Source organism: Bombus fervidus, chromosome 14 (genome assembly GCF_041682495.2).
Source record: "Bombus fervidus isolate BK054 chromosome 14, iyBomFerv1, whole genome shotgun sequence".
In the NCBI taxonomy this organism is placed as follows: domain Eukaryota; kingdom Metazoa; phylum Arthropoda; class Insecta; order Hymenoptera; family Apidae; genus Bombus; species Bombus fervidus.
Window position 1 is genome coordinate 610,945 of NC_091530.1, and position 16,952 is coordinate 627,896.

The 16,952-nt window shown below is 42.5% G+C and overlaps 1 protein-coding gene and 1 long non-coding RNA gene across 9 annotated transcripts in view; one reads left to right on the forward strand and one right to left on the reverse strand.

Annotated features, from left to right (window-relative positions):
• LOC139994516 (zwei Ig domain protein zig-8) overlaps positions 1-2,114 on the forward strand; it is a 235,678-nt gene extending 233,564 nt beyond the window's left edge. For 7 of the 8 annotated variants that reach the window (XM_072017255.1, XM_072017261.1, XM_072017259.1 and 4 more), the window contains one exon: positions 646-2,114. In XM_072017255.1, the coding sequence (XP_071873356.1) occupies positions 646-758 (113 nt within the window). In that variant the 3' untranslated portion in view covers positions 759-2,114. The remainder of the gene's footprint in view (positions 1-645) is intronic. The other variant, XM_072017260.1, reaches the window with a different exon arrangement.
• Positions 1-13,814, reverse strand: part of LOC139994522 (uncharacterized) — a 342,661-nt gene extending 328,847 nt beyond the window's left edge. The window contains exon 1 of the long non-coding RNA XR_011801657.1: positions 13,794-13,814. This is a non-coding gene — a long non-coding RNA (uncharacterized lncRNA). The remainder of the gene's footprint in view (positions 1-13,793) is intronic.
• Between the last annotated feature and the right edge of the window lie 3,138 nt (positions 13,815-16,952).

Below are 16,952 nucleotides of genomic sequence, written 5' to 3' on the forward strand. Positions count from 1 at the left end.
CAGAGGCTCGTGTTAATTGGTTTTTAACTCTGTCGTTCACCCCATTTCGTAGCTATTACTTTTTACAAAAGAGCCGTTTATATCGGGATTTACGATAGCCGATTCCATCAAGACCTGCCTAATTCGCGGTTATATCGAGCGAGAAAAGGAACACGCGCCACCCGTTCGGTCGTTCCTGGGTTATGCTAAATGCAAAGCGTGCTTTCACCAGGTAAAAAGTTTACTCGTAGCTCGTAGCCTTTCAAAGTTAGAAAAGCTACATCGTGGCGCAACGGTGATGCTCGCGATGCAACGTCGACAAACGATATCTATCCTCGTTGCTCTATCTTTCATTTGAAAATTGTTGAGAAGTAAATTTCACCACTTTCTTGCGTGGCATCTTTGCTTCGTTCGATGTAAAATATGTCACGTAGAAACAAAAGTTCCTAACGTTTTGCAATAACAGGGTGCTAATTGAAAATAGTCTTATACATCGTCAAGTAAATCTACGTAGGAATATCTAAAGTAGTAGTAGTTTTTGAATTTTTCAAAGAACACTGACAACTTTTGTTCCAATCCGATATTATCACGTACGACCGATATCAATTTCTTAAGCCAATATATTCGAAAGTTAACAGTGTTTGAGTGTACGTAACGATGTTTCAGGAGAAAGCTTAGCCGAACTCCATCACGGATCCGCAAAAAGCGTGGGCGGTAGCGGGTCGTTGCTACTGCTTCTGTTCTTTCTGCTGGGCCGGATACAACAGGTGTTCAGATGAAGGATCGACGACGCTTCGTCGCCGTATCGACACGGCGCTGCACAAATAACAATATGGACTTTTATATTATCGCTGAAGAATGGAGCTAACCGTGTGGATGCGTAAACGAGGAACGAAGGAAAAAAGAGCGACGAAAGAAATGGATGAAACGAGAAGAGGTGACGTAGGATGGAGAAACTAAAACGTGGATCGAAACGTTACGAGAATAGACGAGAGAATAGGCTACTACGAGAAAGGGAAAGGTTGGCAGCGTCGATCCGCCGCCATTGTCTTTCTGCGTCGCTACACGCCAGTTTCCGGTTTACCGTTTGTCCTCCATGGCCGACTCGATCTCGTAAAGCGCCCGACTCTCGCGTCTTTGTCCTTCCGGTTACCGGAACTCTGGGATCGTCGGATCGTAGTCGAAAGAATTTAGGCAACCCGCTGAGATTCGGAGGAAGGAATTCGTCGATAGCGCTGGTTGCTAGATCGATCGGATCGTATCGAAAGTGAGAGAGAAAACGGGGTTAGAGATTCGATTTGGAAATTCAATTTGGAAATTCGATCGGCTGACTCGTAGTCTTCCTGTTTTCGCGCGTCAGCTACGTCATGTGCCTTTATATTCAGTTTCGAGAACGAAGTCAAGTGCGAAGAGTTTGACCGCAGAGTCGCGTCATACGTAGATGGAACGAGGTGAGAACGACACGTGCATATCTCTTACGTTCTACGTTAACTCGTGTAATTGCACGTTTTCGTTTAATTTAGCGATCGTGTACGATAGATCTTTGTATCGTGGAATACATAATCAAAATATAATAAAAATAGTACATAGGGGTTTAATACGTATAAAAATGTTGACATATCTTGTTATTCGGCACTCGAATAGACTGAACTACTAAACTAATTGAAACGGATGTAGATCGGTAATAAACTTAAAACGTTCACTGTCTACGATTCCAGAGAAAAATGTCCTCGCCTTTACCATTTTGTCCATTACCTTAAATTTCTTAGCACGGATGGTGAACGCGTTAAGTTTCGATTCATCGGATCGATCATCTCATAGTTTTTCGTTTATTTCCTAGAGAGATGTCTCTTATTTTTCCACTTTATATAGGACCGCCTTTATCATCGAGCCAATGCGAAAAATACCAAAAGATTTCCAAAGGATCGTCGATAGCGATCTAAAAATATCTCGGCAACCAGAATCTACCGATAGCGAAAGAACCAGCTTTGATCTCCGGCGCAGCAAAAGAGAGCTACCGGCAGCAGATTGTTCCTTCCTCCCTGCGGTCGCAACCGATCGTCTTCGAAAAGTTCGTACGAAACCGCCTAACTGTGCCCAACTGCGTCGATTCGAAGATCGGCGCAGGTTCGATCAATTTTCACTCTTATACGCGGCCACTTATCAGCACGTCGACGAAGAAAGCGCGAACTACGCGCCACTTAACGTTTCCGAGATCCGTGTTCGGAAGCTGGTTTTACGATGACGCACCGCGAGTCTTTGAAAATGGCGCGATGATGCGACGATGATCGAGCGTCTCGCTTATATTCGTATCGGCGATCGAACGAATGCGCGTTAACAAGTTTAAACGACGATTGTTCGTTCGATCGTAATTACGCTTTTCCTTCTTTACCGAGTTCGAGATGAATTCGGATATCGATTGCGAACGAAGATAAGAAATACGATGTATCTAGTAAGAAAAACTATTCGATGACCGTAACGGTGAGTTTCCTTGTTTGTACATTTTGTTCGAGTAATCATGCGTCGGCGAGACGAAAAAGTTGACTGTGCGTACTAAATACGGATCGCTGAAGCGAGGCTCGAATTATCAGTATTATCTAGTTTTCTAAAGAGCCAGGCCGAAGCATCGCGTGAAAGAAAGCGGAAGCGATCGCGAAGCGCGCCGAGTCGATGGTATCTAGCGTCATCGAGGAGCGCGCGATAATGTTGCATTTGCGCGTAAATTATTCGGACTTGATTCGATCGTCGACGAGATAATCGAAACAAGCGATAAAGCGCCGCGCATACGTATATCGCACGTATGCTCGATCCTCTTCGCTCGAACGAATACAGTGTACTTAATTCGTAACATCGACTACGCGCGTCACGAACATTTGTATTTACATCGTTCTTGGTTAACGAGAATGTTATGCATCGACGTGTACGTTTCGTTGTCTTCTATATCGACTGGTTATAAAATTACGCAGAAGCACGGACAAGTGGACGCGTCGTAAAACTACAAATACCTAGTACAAATGAAAATGCTTAAGAGATTAAATTATTTCGTCGGCGTCGTTATTTCTCTAAGTAAAGGTACACATTTTTCAAATTTACCGATTTTCGTATCGAAGGATCGCGATAATATGGTTCTGTCGTTCGTGAAAATAAATTCGAATATTCAACGCGATATCGTTGATTAAAAATATGAAATATCCTTTGATCGTAAACTAGCGAAAATTCGTGTTACGAATCGAGGATTAAATCACTCGTAAAGCGTTTTCGAGCGGCTCAATGGGCACAATGGGATGCGAGAAGAGCGATTAACTGCCAACCTGATCCTAAGCTCATCAATTAGTGATACGAAGCGAAGTTTTAAAGCGGCGGCAGCTACGCGTTTTAGATAAAGTCATTCTTTTTCCGTTGATCCGTTGATCTGTCGCTCGACGGACGAGGCTCCCGAACGGCGCTCACGAGCAATCGAACTTCCGTATCGGGACAAATCTCCGCACAGTAATACTCGAACTTGACATAAAATCCAAAGTTTTCTTCGACGGCGAAATTATGAAATATACGATATGCGTTTTACAAGACTTTGTTCCTTTCCTTTCTACCGTTTGTTCCCGCCAATCTTTAAGAAGAATCTTCCTCGTTTAAAAATCGACGATTTCACCGAATAGCATTTTCTGTCGTTCTCTCTGCTGTCTAGACACAGCACAGGCGTACAAGCTGTTGATAGAAATATTTCAGTGTCATTAACCCGTACGTAGAGGATGATATTAAAGGTAAGCGATATCAAATCGAATAAGTGAAAACAAGCCTGCTACGTTCTTTGCTACGTATTTTCGACCTAATCGTGCTTTTCTATCGTGAAAATACGTATTTCTTAAATTCGACTAAAACACGAAGCAACTATCATCCTCGAATCGGATGAAAAATATTTCCCACTGTCATTTCGTTTGCGTGATTCTCGGAACCAGTCCGTAGAAACCGAAATACACGGAAGACGTAGAGACAGAAATACACGGTCCTAAAATTGTTCCAAAGACAAAATTACCCCTTTTCCATAGGAAACGTCCAGTTTTGTCGCCTGGACAAACTGGCCCGCACGACGAACTGATTCCAGCGCCGGATCCAGGTAACTGGAGATTGAAGTTTCAAAAGGACAGCAGCCCCGCGCAAACTACCTACACGCGGCACTCCACTCGCCTGCTATACGTATATCGGTAGGTGAGTCTGCAAGGGGTGAATGCAGCGGCTCGATGGATTGGACGTCGTTCCATCGATCCTAGTTGATTCGACAGCAACTCTATTTATCCGTCACTGGCCGAGAAATGCTTTCAAGCTGGATTCCTCCCTGACGATCCACCTTCTATTTTCGTCGATACCTGCGAGCGTTATATGGCGAGATAATTAACGTCGCGAAACAGCTGACGCGAGAAAATTGCAACTTTTCTCTTAACTCGAAGAACTAGAATTCCAAGGCGAAAAATTTTGCAAGGTTGAACACTTTTACGGCGGACCGTGTTGAGCTATACAGTTGCGGACGGAGGAAATTCGAAAATGTAAAAAGAGAAGATACTATAATTTTGCAAAATCGAACTATAATTGGCAAACGTAATAAATAAATTTACATACAAAATAGCGTTACCTCGAGTAGAAATTTATAGAAACTCCCATTTTGCTTCGTTTGTGTCCGATTTTGACCGAGCGAGATAAATAAGACGCTGACGCGTACATACGCGTGTATACTCTAGAATAGATAACGCGATAAAATGTCTAACGCAAAGATTCGCATCATTCGTATACGACGCAAGTACCAACGTTAAATTTTAGCGGACACGCGACTTTTTGCATAAAAGTTTCTCGTATTTTCCGCCGATTTTATCGCGTTTCCCTTTAAATTTATATTTTCGAAACGTTTCGGCACGTCCATATCTTTTCTGAACGTCCCACAACCGTCTATTTTATTTTGCGACTAATTTTTGCGCGACTTGTGCGCCATTGTAATCGCTGACAGCCACGGTCACGCATACGCGACACCCGTTTTGGAAACGTTAAGACGAAGAATATCTTTGATTCGATCGAACGTTCGGAATTCAGAAGATTTCACGGTATTCCGTAGCGTTGCGCGTTTAACATAAACGAACGAGTTTTCTCCTCGAGGTGTTACCATCGACGCATCGATGTGTCGTTGTTCGAAATAGAGCGAGTTTAGCCAATTGACGTTTAAACGATTTCAGTTGGCGAACAAGTACGGGCGAACTAAGATCAAACTGCGAGTAGTTTTCAAGCGATCGCGTGCCTGTCGATCAGCTCTGCCGTTCGTCGAGTTTTGTGCACCGTAAAATCGATTGTGAGCCACTGCATGAACAGACAGGAAGCCTGATTAGACAGCCTCTTAAAGCAATTCCACGTAGAAGCTCGCTCGATGTAGGTCAGCTTCTTAAATCCTTTATCCGAGGTAAGTTCGATGAAATACATTGGTAATTAATAACGTAAGTCGATTCAATTTGTTCTCAGATTAGAACGTAAGAAAAAAATGGCACATGCTAGAATTCCCAGCTTTTAACTTTCCACGACGTTTCTTCAAATTAAATAAAATATATCGATCCGTTTAACATAACGATCTTTGTGAGGAAAATATTAGATTATCCGAAAAGTTTCTTTCGTTTCATAAAGCGATAATAGATGAAAGACAATTTCTGTTTTATATTATTTTATCGAATTAGATGTGATCCATTTCGTTCTGTTTCTACTATTATATTCGTGCATAATTCAATAAACTAATATAAAACGAAAAACACTGTGCGTCTATTATTTCCTTATAAAACGAAAGGAACGTTTCGGACAACCTAATACTTTCCTGTGTCAATATCGATATGATACCGCTGCAATACCTATGTGTATAAAAATACCGCTAAAATTACCTTTTGTTAGATACTTTATATTCGTTATATTTTAGAAAGAATCATTGAAAATGGCAAAAAAGCACCGTCGTAAATCTATAAGATTATTATGAAAAATCACTCTGATACTTTTAACGTTGATAAATCTGTGGTAAGAAACGCAAGTTACAACAACGATACGATCGATCTTATCCAGGGTCAAATGCAGAAAGCTGCGGTACGTTCGTTCCAATTTTCCTCCAACGTTCGAACGATGTTTGGAAGATCTCATCGTAGAACCGCATCTCGATCGCAGAGTACGTTCTAGAGTACATAAAACGACGGCAAAAAGGAGGAAAGTATCTCGTTGGTTAGGCAACGAACGAAAGGAGAATCGCGGGGTTACGTTACTGGCTGTATCGCGTTGCACTTTCAACAGATACGTTTCTTATCTTTATCCGGGCTTTATCTTCACGAGCGATATAACTGGATCGAATCGGCATTCCCTCGTGGATAAAATTTTAAACAGGTCAGGACTGGTAAAATTGAAAAAGCGGTCGAACGAGACACAATTTATAGAAGCTAGCAATTGCCAAGGAACCGATAAAGGCGCTACGATTTACCTAGGGAGTTGTAACTTGCTTCTTTCGTTATTGCGTTCTCTTTCGTTTTGATGGATGCGCGTCTGCTCTCCAAAGCTAAAGACGCTTTCCGGACGAACAACGTATCCTAAGAGACAACATCCGTGGCGTTGCTTCGGTCGAATCTAATCTATCTTTCTGTACGAAATTCCGTATCGTAACACATTTGTAAATCAAATTTCCGATCGAGCTATTCGATACTACTCTTGATATTTTTGAAAAAGATACTCGCGCGTACGAAATCGAGATACTAATATTCTCCGAGCCATCTGTAGGATATCGCGTCGCAGCCATTCTCGTAAGTGTCTTGTAACGATCTTTTTGAAATTTTCTGCAAGTCTCTGTTCGAAGCATTGTGTATCCGTGAAGGCAAGATATCCTGTATCGTTGGAAAACGCGGCGTTTCGTTCGTGACTCCAAGCTTCAACGAGGAATTATCGAAACATTTTTTACATGTATTTACGAGGCAGGCAAACAAATCGTACGATATAAAAAAAGATAGCTTTCCTTTTAAGCAAACTATTAGAGCTAGTAATAAACATTACGATTTTTCGTATCACAGTTCCAAGAGAAAAGGGAAGGCGGCGAATCGTGACGGAAACGAAGGAGGGCGCGTTGCCGGATGAAATTCTCGTTTGTTCACATTTAAAAATGTCGGAGGAGGATACGCGTTTCAAGATGCGAGAGACAGAATATTTTTCTTCGTATGCCGCCGCTTCCGGCAAACACACACCTTGCCCCTTATCTCCATCCTCCTTTTTACCTTCATGAATCACGTTCTTCGATCCTTACCCTTTTCTTTGTCTCTCTTTCCCTCCCTCTCTCTCTCTCTCTCTCCCTCTGTTTCCATCATCTGACTCTGCTTTTCATCTTCTTCCACCCATCTCGATCTTCACGGGGCGGAATAAAAATTAAAGGCGAGTAAAAGGGAAATTGGCGAACCGAACGACAGCCTACGAAGCGCGAGAAGCTGTTTGAATGTTTTAAGAGGAAAGTTTCGAACGGATCGTGCGAAGATAACTCGAGTGAACTCGCGGTTTTATCGCGAGAATGACGACGGAACCGGTTTCCCGTGTAATCTAATAAGCCAAGTTCGTTGTCGGCAATAAAAATACATCGTCGAGCGAGCAGAAAGAACGGGAAGAAAATGTAGCGTCGCTTGGTCTGCGACGCACGTCCTTATTGCGCGCGGTCTACCTAGATTTAACGCGATGAAATTGTTATCGAAAATTTCCTTTCCGGACGTGACGATGTCCTCGAATGGCGAAACTCGAACATAACATCGGCTATAAACCAAGTGTTTTTATTACGCGATTTTTATTTTTCCCGGATAAAACGATCGAAACCTCGTTCCGAGAGATTTTACGTCCAACGATTAGGCTCCTCGAGAGATCAACTTTTCCGTGTCTTTCGACGATAAGACGGAGAATGTTTTCGAATCGCTGATAGTTGCTAGAAAATATCGCCATGTTTGTATTTCGTTCGAGGCGAATGCCGTAAAGAGTATACAGCGTGAGTTTTGCTACGGGTGTCGGGAAATTTAAGGGACGAGTCTTAAAGCCGAAATGAGATTGGTCGGAGAGGATCCGTTGTTCGAGCTGCTCGGTCCTCGGATTTAAATCCCCTCGACTTTTACTTCTGGGGACACCCGAAGACCGCCTGCTTTCTTTCGTTCGCGTGCAGAGATATCTTGGATGATTTTTAATCGTCGCGATCTTTTTATTCCTGATTTTCGTCTCGTTTCGGCTTCAAGAGTCACCCTAAATATAATACGTACGTGTTGTTTCTTCAGAAATTGAACATCGATCGTGCGGCAATTACGCGGGATAATGAAAATGAGAAATTTACGAAAAATAAAGTTGACCTATTTTAACTACTAAAAGACTCGTATAGAAACAGGTTTTTTGCGAACCTTTACCCTTAAACGCGAGCCATATAAAACCGAAACAACGTTTATTATGAAATCTAACGTATATTAGAATCGACGTTTGTTGAAATATCGAGCTAAACGTGCAAAATCTGCGTTTGAAATATTTGAAAAATGTTTGAAATATATCTGCCGAGAACGGACCACGACTCAATTGAAAACCATATGGGACGAAAGATATAGAAAGACATGGCCATTCGTCGTGGACAAACTCCATCTAGAAGTCGGCGGAAAAAGACCACGGATTAGCTTTTCAACCGTGACCGGGAATGCATCTAAAAAAGCCAACCCCCGTCTTTATCATCGCGTCACAGGCGACCCGTAACCCGATCGTTTCTCTATTGTAAAGGACGGTGCAAGAAAACCCGGAAAACGGAGAACTGGAACAATTTGTCCCCGTTTCCGGCGAAAGAGGATCGTTCCCAGCGTCTGTTGGAAAGCTGTCCGGGTGCATGCGAGGCAAATACGCGAAAAGTTCGCGTGAATGTAGTCCGCGCGTAAAATGGCCAACGTTATATCGTCGCTGAACCATCCTCGTACGAGCTGCGCTGGGCAAGATAGCGAGGTCGGCGTTTAAAAATGCCGCAATTTCATTCAACTCGTGACTTTTCATCCTTGAGATCCGCTAAACTGGACAAAAGTCGCCAATCGAGGACAAAAGTAAATGTACCGGTAATGGAAGTAGATACCGATGGCATTTTCGTTAAATACCGCTTGTTACGACATAACCGGATGGTCGATGAAATCGGCGAAGAAAAGAAGATAAAATTGCATCGGCGAGATAAGCGTCGACCGTATCGATCGAGAAACCGTTTGTATCTTCGACAAAGACCAAAGGATCGTTGATTCGACGGTCGAGCCGATACCAATTAATTATCGATCGCCGGTACCTACGTAGAGATCCATTTAGCTTTTTTCGATTTTCAGATTTGCAACATTGACCGTTTCCAAAATTCAGTATTGAGATTATTGCTTTTATTTCGTCGTTTTAAGCTTTGCGTGATCGAACCATAAAGGCTAAACTCGTCGTAGAAAACTGTGTGTTTCGAAACTGTCGCGAGATCGTAAGATCGATCGCGAGAAACCGTCGAATTTCCATGACATTCACGTTCGCCGCCTTGCCATCAATTTCGGAATGGTATCGATCGATCGTATCGACAGGTTCTCTTCGATTTCCGTATTACTCTCCGCACACGCTTTAACGAAGAAGGGAAGATGTTTGCATCTCTTGTCGTTCTACGAGAACAATCGCAACGATAAAAGTCGCTGATGCAAATTTATCCCATTAGTAACCACGATACGATCTTAATCGTGTAACCGCACGGGTATCGATGAAGCGTTCGTGGCCGAATTTTCATCGTTTTCGCATTATCTCGGGCTCGAGTAACATGTGTGCGCGATCGTGGAAAAGTCGGCGCTGAAACGTAGCGAGAGAACGCAGACCGGTTGCGTCGTACGTGCGACGCGTATGAAATATTGCGTTATTTCTAAGTTTGCTTAACTCGTGTTTCGCGAACGCGTCGACGTAATAACGGACGCGTATCACGTACCGCGCAATAAGAAGAAACGGAGATCGCATTCGGCCAAGCGACTCGACGTCGACGACGACACGACACGCTGCGCCGCCTCTCAAATAAAGTTATCCACCATCCGGTAAAGAACAAAAGGAACCGTATACGCGTGGATATCGCGTATCGATTTGAACAGAGAGACTCGTTAATTAGTCGAGGCGATGCGACGCGGCGATCGATCGCGCGCAAACACGCATGGACGGCCGATCGATTCGCATCAAGGTACGCTAAAAAAAAAGGATTTGCGAGGTTCGAATCGGAATGGTAAGTGATAAACGGCGACCCGATATTCCACGCAATATTTCCAGCCTGTCCTGGTCGGTGTGCCATGGACCAGATAAACGGCCCGACGATCGCACGATGCGTGATATAACGTCGTGATATAAAGGCAACCGTCAATGCGATAGGCACAGTCACTAAGTACATACGTGCATATATGGTGAAAAGGTGAAAAGCAAGTGAATAGAAAGAGGGATAAGAAGGTCTTGTCTTACGGACTTATTGCATTCGTGTGAAATCTAACGCGTGCCAGCAGCTACTTTTGGCAAATATTAACGACGCTTTTACGTAAGAATACAAAAAAATCAACAACGTTTATTCGCGAATACGTTCGAATTTATTCGCGACGGGTCGAAAATATATTAATTTTCAACCGGTATCGTCTAATCGTCCATGACAGATAACGATAGTTTCGCCTCGATCGCTTAATTTTCAGGTGCTTCGTTTTAATTTGTAACGGTTACGCTCTGCGTTTCCTCTATTACCTCTGTTACGATGTTATTGATAAAAATTGACGATGGCCAAGAGTAATAAAAAAAATGTTCTTTTTCTCGGTGTCCTTTTCAATAAATATCGTAGAAGTAACAGTTGTTTTTGCTTTCTGATGAAAAACGATAACGAGACGGTCAATTACCATGAAAAGGTCGAAGAGAAAAGAATAAAATAAACTAACGGTAAACGAATAAACAGAAGTGAGCGGCGATAAATTGTTCTCGCAAAAGCCAAGAGAAAATAGAAAATAATTAACGAAAAAAGGAAAAAAGGAAGAAATTAAGTAAGAGAAAAAATAGAATTATTGAAAAGCTGATATAGAGGAGGCTGTTGCTTTTCTGGTCGGGGTGGTAACTATTGCGGTTCGTTTATTGTCCGATTATTAATTACCGTGGATATATCGAGAGGCCAGGCGGCCGTAAATAATAACGGGAAAGCCGAGTTGTCGTGTCGCGATCATTATTTACCGCGGCGTGTTACGTTGCACGCCAGATTCCGGAATCGCGACTGTTTCGAGGAGAGGGTGTACGAGGTGTTGAATTACGACGAGCCAACGAGAAAAATTCAAACGAAAATCGGTTGCAGAAAATTTGCGCTCGCCATCCAATCATTGTCTCGTGATAAATCTAAATTTCGGCGACGTACGAGTTGCTTCTATATTTCCAATTTAAACGATCAAAGCGTACGAACGTGGAACAATTTGTCAAACAGAACTCTATATTCTCTGAAGAAATTTTTATGGAAGCGCAACTTGTACGTAATAGATGATTTTACGATTCAGATTGTAAATACGACACTGTTTTTCTCGTTTTTTTCTTTTTTTTTTTCCTTTTTTTTTTCTTTCTCTTGGATAAAATTCCACCGACGACAAAAATTATTCGACACGAAAAATATATCGCATCTATTATCGCGTCTAAGATATTCCGATAGATTATCAAGTTTAAATATATTTGACAGGTTTTTACGCGCGGTTTTATACATAAGTTGTATCGATGAAACTGGAAAAATCGATGATAAAAGTTGCCAGCTCGATGGTGACAGAACGATCGAACGATTAAAAAATATCTGCGAGTTTCAATAGCGCTTTCGAGGAAATCGTTAATCGTGTCGATCGCAAGTAGCTCGTAAACATTGGTGGGAAGAAATAAAGGTCTTCATTGTGGAAACTAGCAGAATCATCGTTTCGTAATTACGACGGTGAAGCGATCGGAGAAACAGAATATTTTAGAGTTTATGTATTATTTAAACGGCTTTTGCAGCTCTCGTTGTGACTCGCTTGACTCTGGTTTGCAAATGATCTCGTTAATATTCCGTAGAATTCGACGTTCTATTAATATAGCCTGGATAATGCTGCTCGAAAAGTAAACATCCGCGTTTTATTTTCCTCCTTTAAATTATAGCTTCGTATTTATCGTATTGGTTAGAAAAAGAATTATCGATTTAAAAAATTGCTGACAAAGGTTAAATTTTATTTCGATTTCGCTACAAACGAGAAACGTAAGGAGAAACTGCGTAAAGTATACTTTCATAGAAGATCGTTGATCGCGAGCTAGAGGTGAGAAAAGTTGCAACGAGTTGACGCGAATTAGCCAAAATTGCGAAAGTTGGCACGAATTTCAGCGTATCGGCAAAAGTTAACTTTTATTTAACACCTTTTGCTCTCAATTTATCTGGATCCTTTACCTAAGTTACGCAAAATTCGTGCATTTGCAAGAGAAAAACGATAAAAAATTACGAAACTACAATTTTATTGACGCGGGATAACGACAAACATAGAGCAGAAACGAAAGAAATTAATTGGTAGAAAATCTGAAACAACGAGTGTATTTTCTTTCAATCGCGGGGAGACGCGATCGCGAGGAAGCGCGTCAACGGGAGTCGTAAATTCCCGTTACGATTGCAATAATCGATCTTCTTGTTTCTTGTGGGATAATAGGGGTGGTTGATGTGGTATAACGCTGCAATTGACAGGTTATAATAACTATATTTTCAGCAACTAAATACGATCAAATGTTACGTCGTTTCGTAAGGTATACGTGTTGCAGACGATTGTTTGACGGGTGAAGACTCGGTAGCGTGACGCTGACTGTTCTCAAGTCAGAGAGTCAGTGTTGAGAAGCGGACTGATCTATAGACGAGACCGAGTCCGTGTAGATATGTTGACGTTGCTCGAACGTGGTAGAAGCAGTTGATTGATTCGTCGATGACTCGGTAGTTGTCGACTTGGTTCCGGAGTATTGAATGAACTAAAGTCGTAGAAGCAGAGAGTCGACTGACTTAATGTCGTAAAAACAGTTGAGACGACTGAACTAATGTCGTAAAAACAGCTGAGATGACTGAACTAACGTCGTAGAAACAGTTGAGATGACTGAACTAATATCGTAGAAACAGTTGAGTTGACTGAACTATGTCATAGAAACAGCAAAGTCCGATCTCGTGTTATCACGGAGGAAAACTCGGTGTGGGTGTGGCTTTTGAACTAAGAACGCGGATTCGTTTTTCACGCTTTTCGTTAGGAAACGATCCGCGATGTCCATTGGTTATAGTCAACGTTAATAAATGAAAATACGAGGAGGAAGTCTCCTGCCAACGTGGCTCGTGGATGTCCTTGTTTATGGAAAAAACCTGCTTTTCCGTTAGACAAATATCCGCTTTCTCCGTAACTTGTAACAGCGTGCGATAAACCTAAGGACTGTTTTAAGGACCATCCATAAACCGAAAATATTTGCAGGATTAGAGATTAAGTTAAAAAGATTCTGTTTACGATGGTTCCTTGGGTTTATTGAGAGCCTGTGTAACGGTGCGTGGGCCTTATCGGCCACACCACGAGGGACGTCGCACGGACCATCCCACGCGATGTAACAACGAGACAGAGAAAGACGGAGCAAATATCGAATATACGTACGTCGATGCTATTCTGGAAGATTTGGATTCGCGACACGTCGACCGGATCACTAAGGAATCAAATATACTCGTAATTTATCGAAGCGCTATAGTTTCAGCGGTCAACGATAGCGTGGTTCGCCGAAGATTTACATACCGAAACTGGCATCTTGTAACAAGACGTGGAATCGAACGCAAAATCGACCGAAGGAACGGTCTAATTTCCGTGTTGCGACACGATGGTGCGACGTAAGATACTCGATTCACGACTCACGACTTGGCCGTCGAACGAAACAAACGGAACATTCAACCGATACGTTCGAACCCGGAGACGAAGTTAAATTGGACCAAGTCGTTGGTCGAATTTAACGAAACGAGGAAACGTTTTCAGGGTATGGCCGATGCTAGTAAATCGCGAAACTTTCTTCGATTCAACGTCGATAGATCTAGTTCTCAATCGTGCGTATGAACAACAACGTTTCGTGTAAACCCTCGTGACTCGAACGAGATATTGCGAACGAACGTTGGATCGTCCGGACGAAGGACAAGATATTCGCAAACGCACGACAAAATTTTTGTCATGGATATATTATACGCGTTGTACAAAACTGTTTGAAATGTCTTTAACACCGTAACGAGACACAACCGTCGTGAGCATACGTAAGAGTAAAATTTGAAACAAATCGTTAGAATCCCTTCGGGAAAAACATCCTCGTTCATCGTCAGAGTAAACGCTGAATCGACGCTTTTTATCGTTTAGTTGATTAGCCAACGCGGATGTATTCGGTTTTTGACGAATTACAGGAGAAATTAATTACCCTCGCACACTCTGACGATCTTCGTCTGTGCATCTCTACGACACCTACGATACGTCGTATAAAAGTTTGTCTCTCGTCGAACCCGCGTGGAAGCTGAAATTTGTGGCGATTTCGAGGTACGGCGACGAGAAAAGAAATTAGAAAGAAAAACGAAACTGTCGCGAAAGTTGTACGTCCGACGAAACTTCTGTTTCCGTGATAGCTGGGTTAGCACAGAACGGAAATGAACGCGGTCGATCGTTACGCCGTAATTGCGATGAACATCGAATCACGAAATACGAAAAACTCCGCTAACGGCTAATTATCGATACCGTAATCGTGGCAAATAGGCGTCGATTACGTCGCGTAATCGATACACCATCGGTATGTGAAGTAACGTTAAAATTTTGGTTAAAATTTGTCGAGACCTATGTAGAAAGATACTTCGACGGGTCGATCGATCAACCCATTTAAAGCCGTTCGCGATTTTCTTCGATCAATTCGCGTTATCGAATTCTGTTTTTTCTTTCTCCTGTTTTTCTCTTTTGACGGTGTAAAATTGTGTTTCTACGAAACAGAATTCCAAGGATTCGTTTAATATCGTGAAAAGAAAAATCTGCTCGACTAGACGAAACTCGAAGCTAATTATATGAAATTTGGAAGGTGAACGTTTATCAAATATCGATACCGAAGTGGAATTGCAAAGCGAAGAACAAACGTGACCAACGTTAACAACAGGCGAATAACATTTTACGAGAGATCGAACGAGTAGAAATATTTTATCGAGGAGGCCGTTATCGACGAAGCTAAAGCTTTGCGACACCAAGCACGGTATATTCGAAGATTTAGCCGCGCAAGTCGCTGCGTCAACAAAAGAACACATGGATTTGGATTACATTCCTGTCGGCTGATCCACGCTCCCTCGCGAATCCACTGACATCTTTCGCATGCGAATCAGGAATACGAGAATACGTGACGAGTGATTTTATTAAAGAAACGGAAGATCTTTACGTTTCTTTATGTACGCAGCTGCTTAATTCGATTATGCTACTGAATAGAAGTATATACGTATTACGTGAGTCGTAGAAAACTTTGAAAAATTGCATTAGCGATGTAGCGAGAAGCGTTACGATGTATCGCGTTCGTACGACTCGTAAAATTTGAGCAAGGATAGGATAGCGCGTTATGAAATTACACGCTAGTAATCGAACGATCAGTTTGTTCGTTTCTCCGTTCCTTCGACTCCTGTTTTTGGCCTGCGTTACACAAATACGTGCCCTAAATAAAATTTCAGAGATGAAAGCCGAAAGAGAAACTGTTTTATTTGTTTCCATGTTATTCAGTGGAGATTCTCCATCAAGGCGAAGGCAACCACGAGCGTTTAGTATATTGTGAGATCTCGCGGACGACGCGTCGCGATGAATAATGGAAGAAACAAAGTTAAACGTTCCGTTCGGTTCAGTTTCTTATACCGTTTCCACTCGTACCGTAGAAACTTGCTAAAAACGTACGTACGAAACACCTTTTGGATTTTGTGATAAAATTCTACTTGTCGCAGTTTTAAGCGTCGTCTATTTTTACCAGTGATAATAATTGGCTATCTAGGAATCCTGACGTTGAACTGACGTGAAACTCGCCAACTTTGCTTTTTTCGTACTCGTTCGTTTGATTACGCTATTACATACGGTACTGTGTACGTGTATATAGTAGGTACGCGATGAACGTTCGATTCATAGATTCGTTTATCGGAAGAAGATGATGTAAATAATATTAAATTATATCGCGTTACCGCTAAATTCGTTGTTCGTCCGGAAAATTTCTCGAAAGATTCGGATAGCGAGAAAAATAGATGGTTCGGAGCATCGATTCGTCATGAACCGATGGCCTGCCGTAGAGTCGAAGAATACGACGCGTTTAACGTTTCGAACATCAAACAGATCGCTCTTCGGCTTTCGTCTTCCGCGTGATTCGACATCGTCTCTTCGACAACCGGACCAATCAAGCGACGAGCTCGTCAGCCAACGACGAAACTCGCTTTTCCTCCTTCTCCTTCTTCTGCTTCCTTTTTCTTCTCGATCCTTTCTTTAAAGCAGCCGTTTCCTTCGCCTCTCCGATTCTTCGTCGACCAAAAGTTCCTCCGCTAGATCTCGTTTCCCCGGCAACAGTCTTTTATGCTTTCGTTCGTATTAAGCCCGGACCGATGTTTAAACCATGAGTTGGTCCGCCGTCCTCCGTCCGCCCTCCGCCATCCGCCGTCCGTCGCGTCATTCCATCGGCAACGCCAGCCAAATAGCATCGTCGGTGATTTTGTCTTCGGGCTGACCACGTTTCTCGTTTCTCAACGTCCGAAGCATTCCTTCACACGCCATGGAACACCGCCATCCATAGCGCGTGCGTCCTTATCATTTTTTACAATTTACACCACTGTGTCTCTCGGTCTCGCGATCGAATTCTCCCTTCTTCCCTTCTCGTTTCTTTTCTTTCGTTTCGTTACCGTCGTCGATCGTACGAAGGGACGA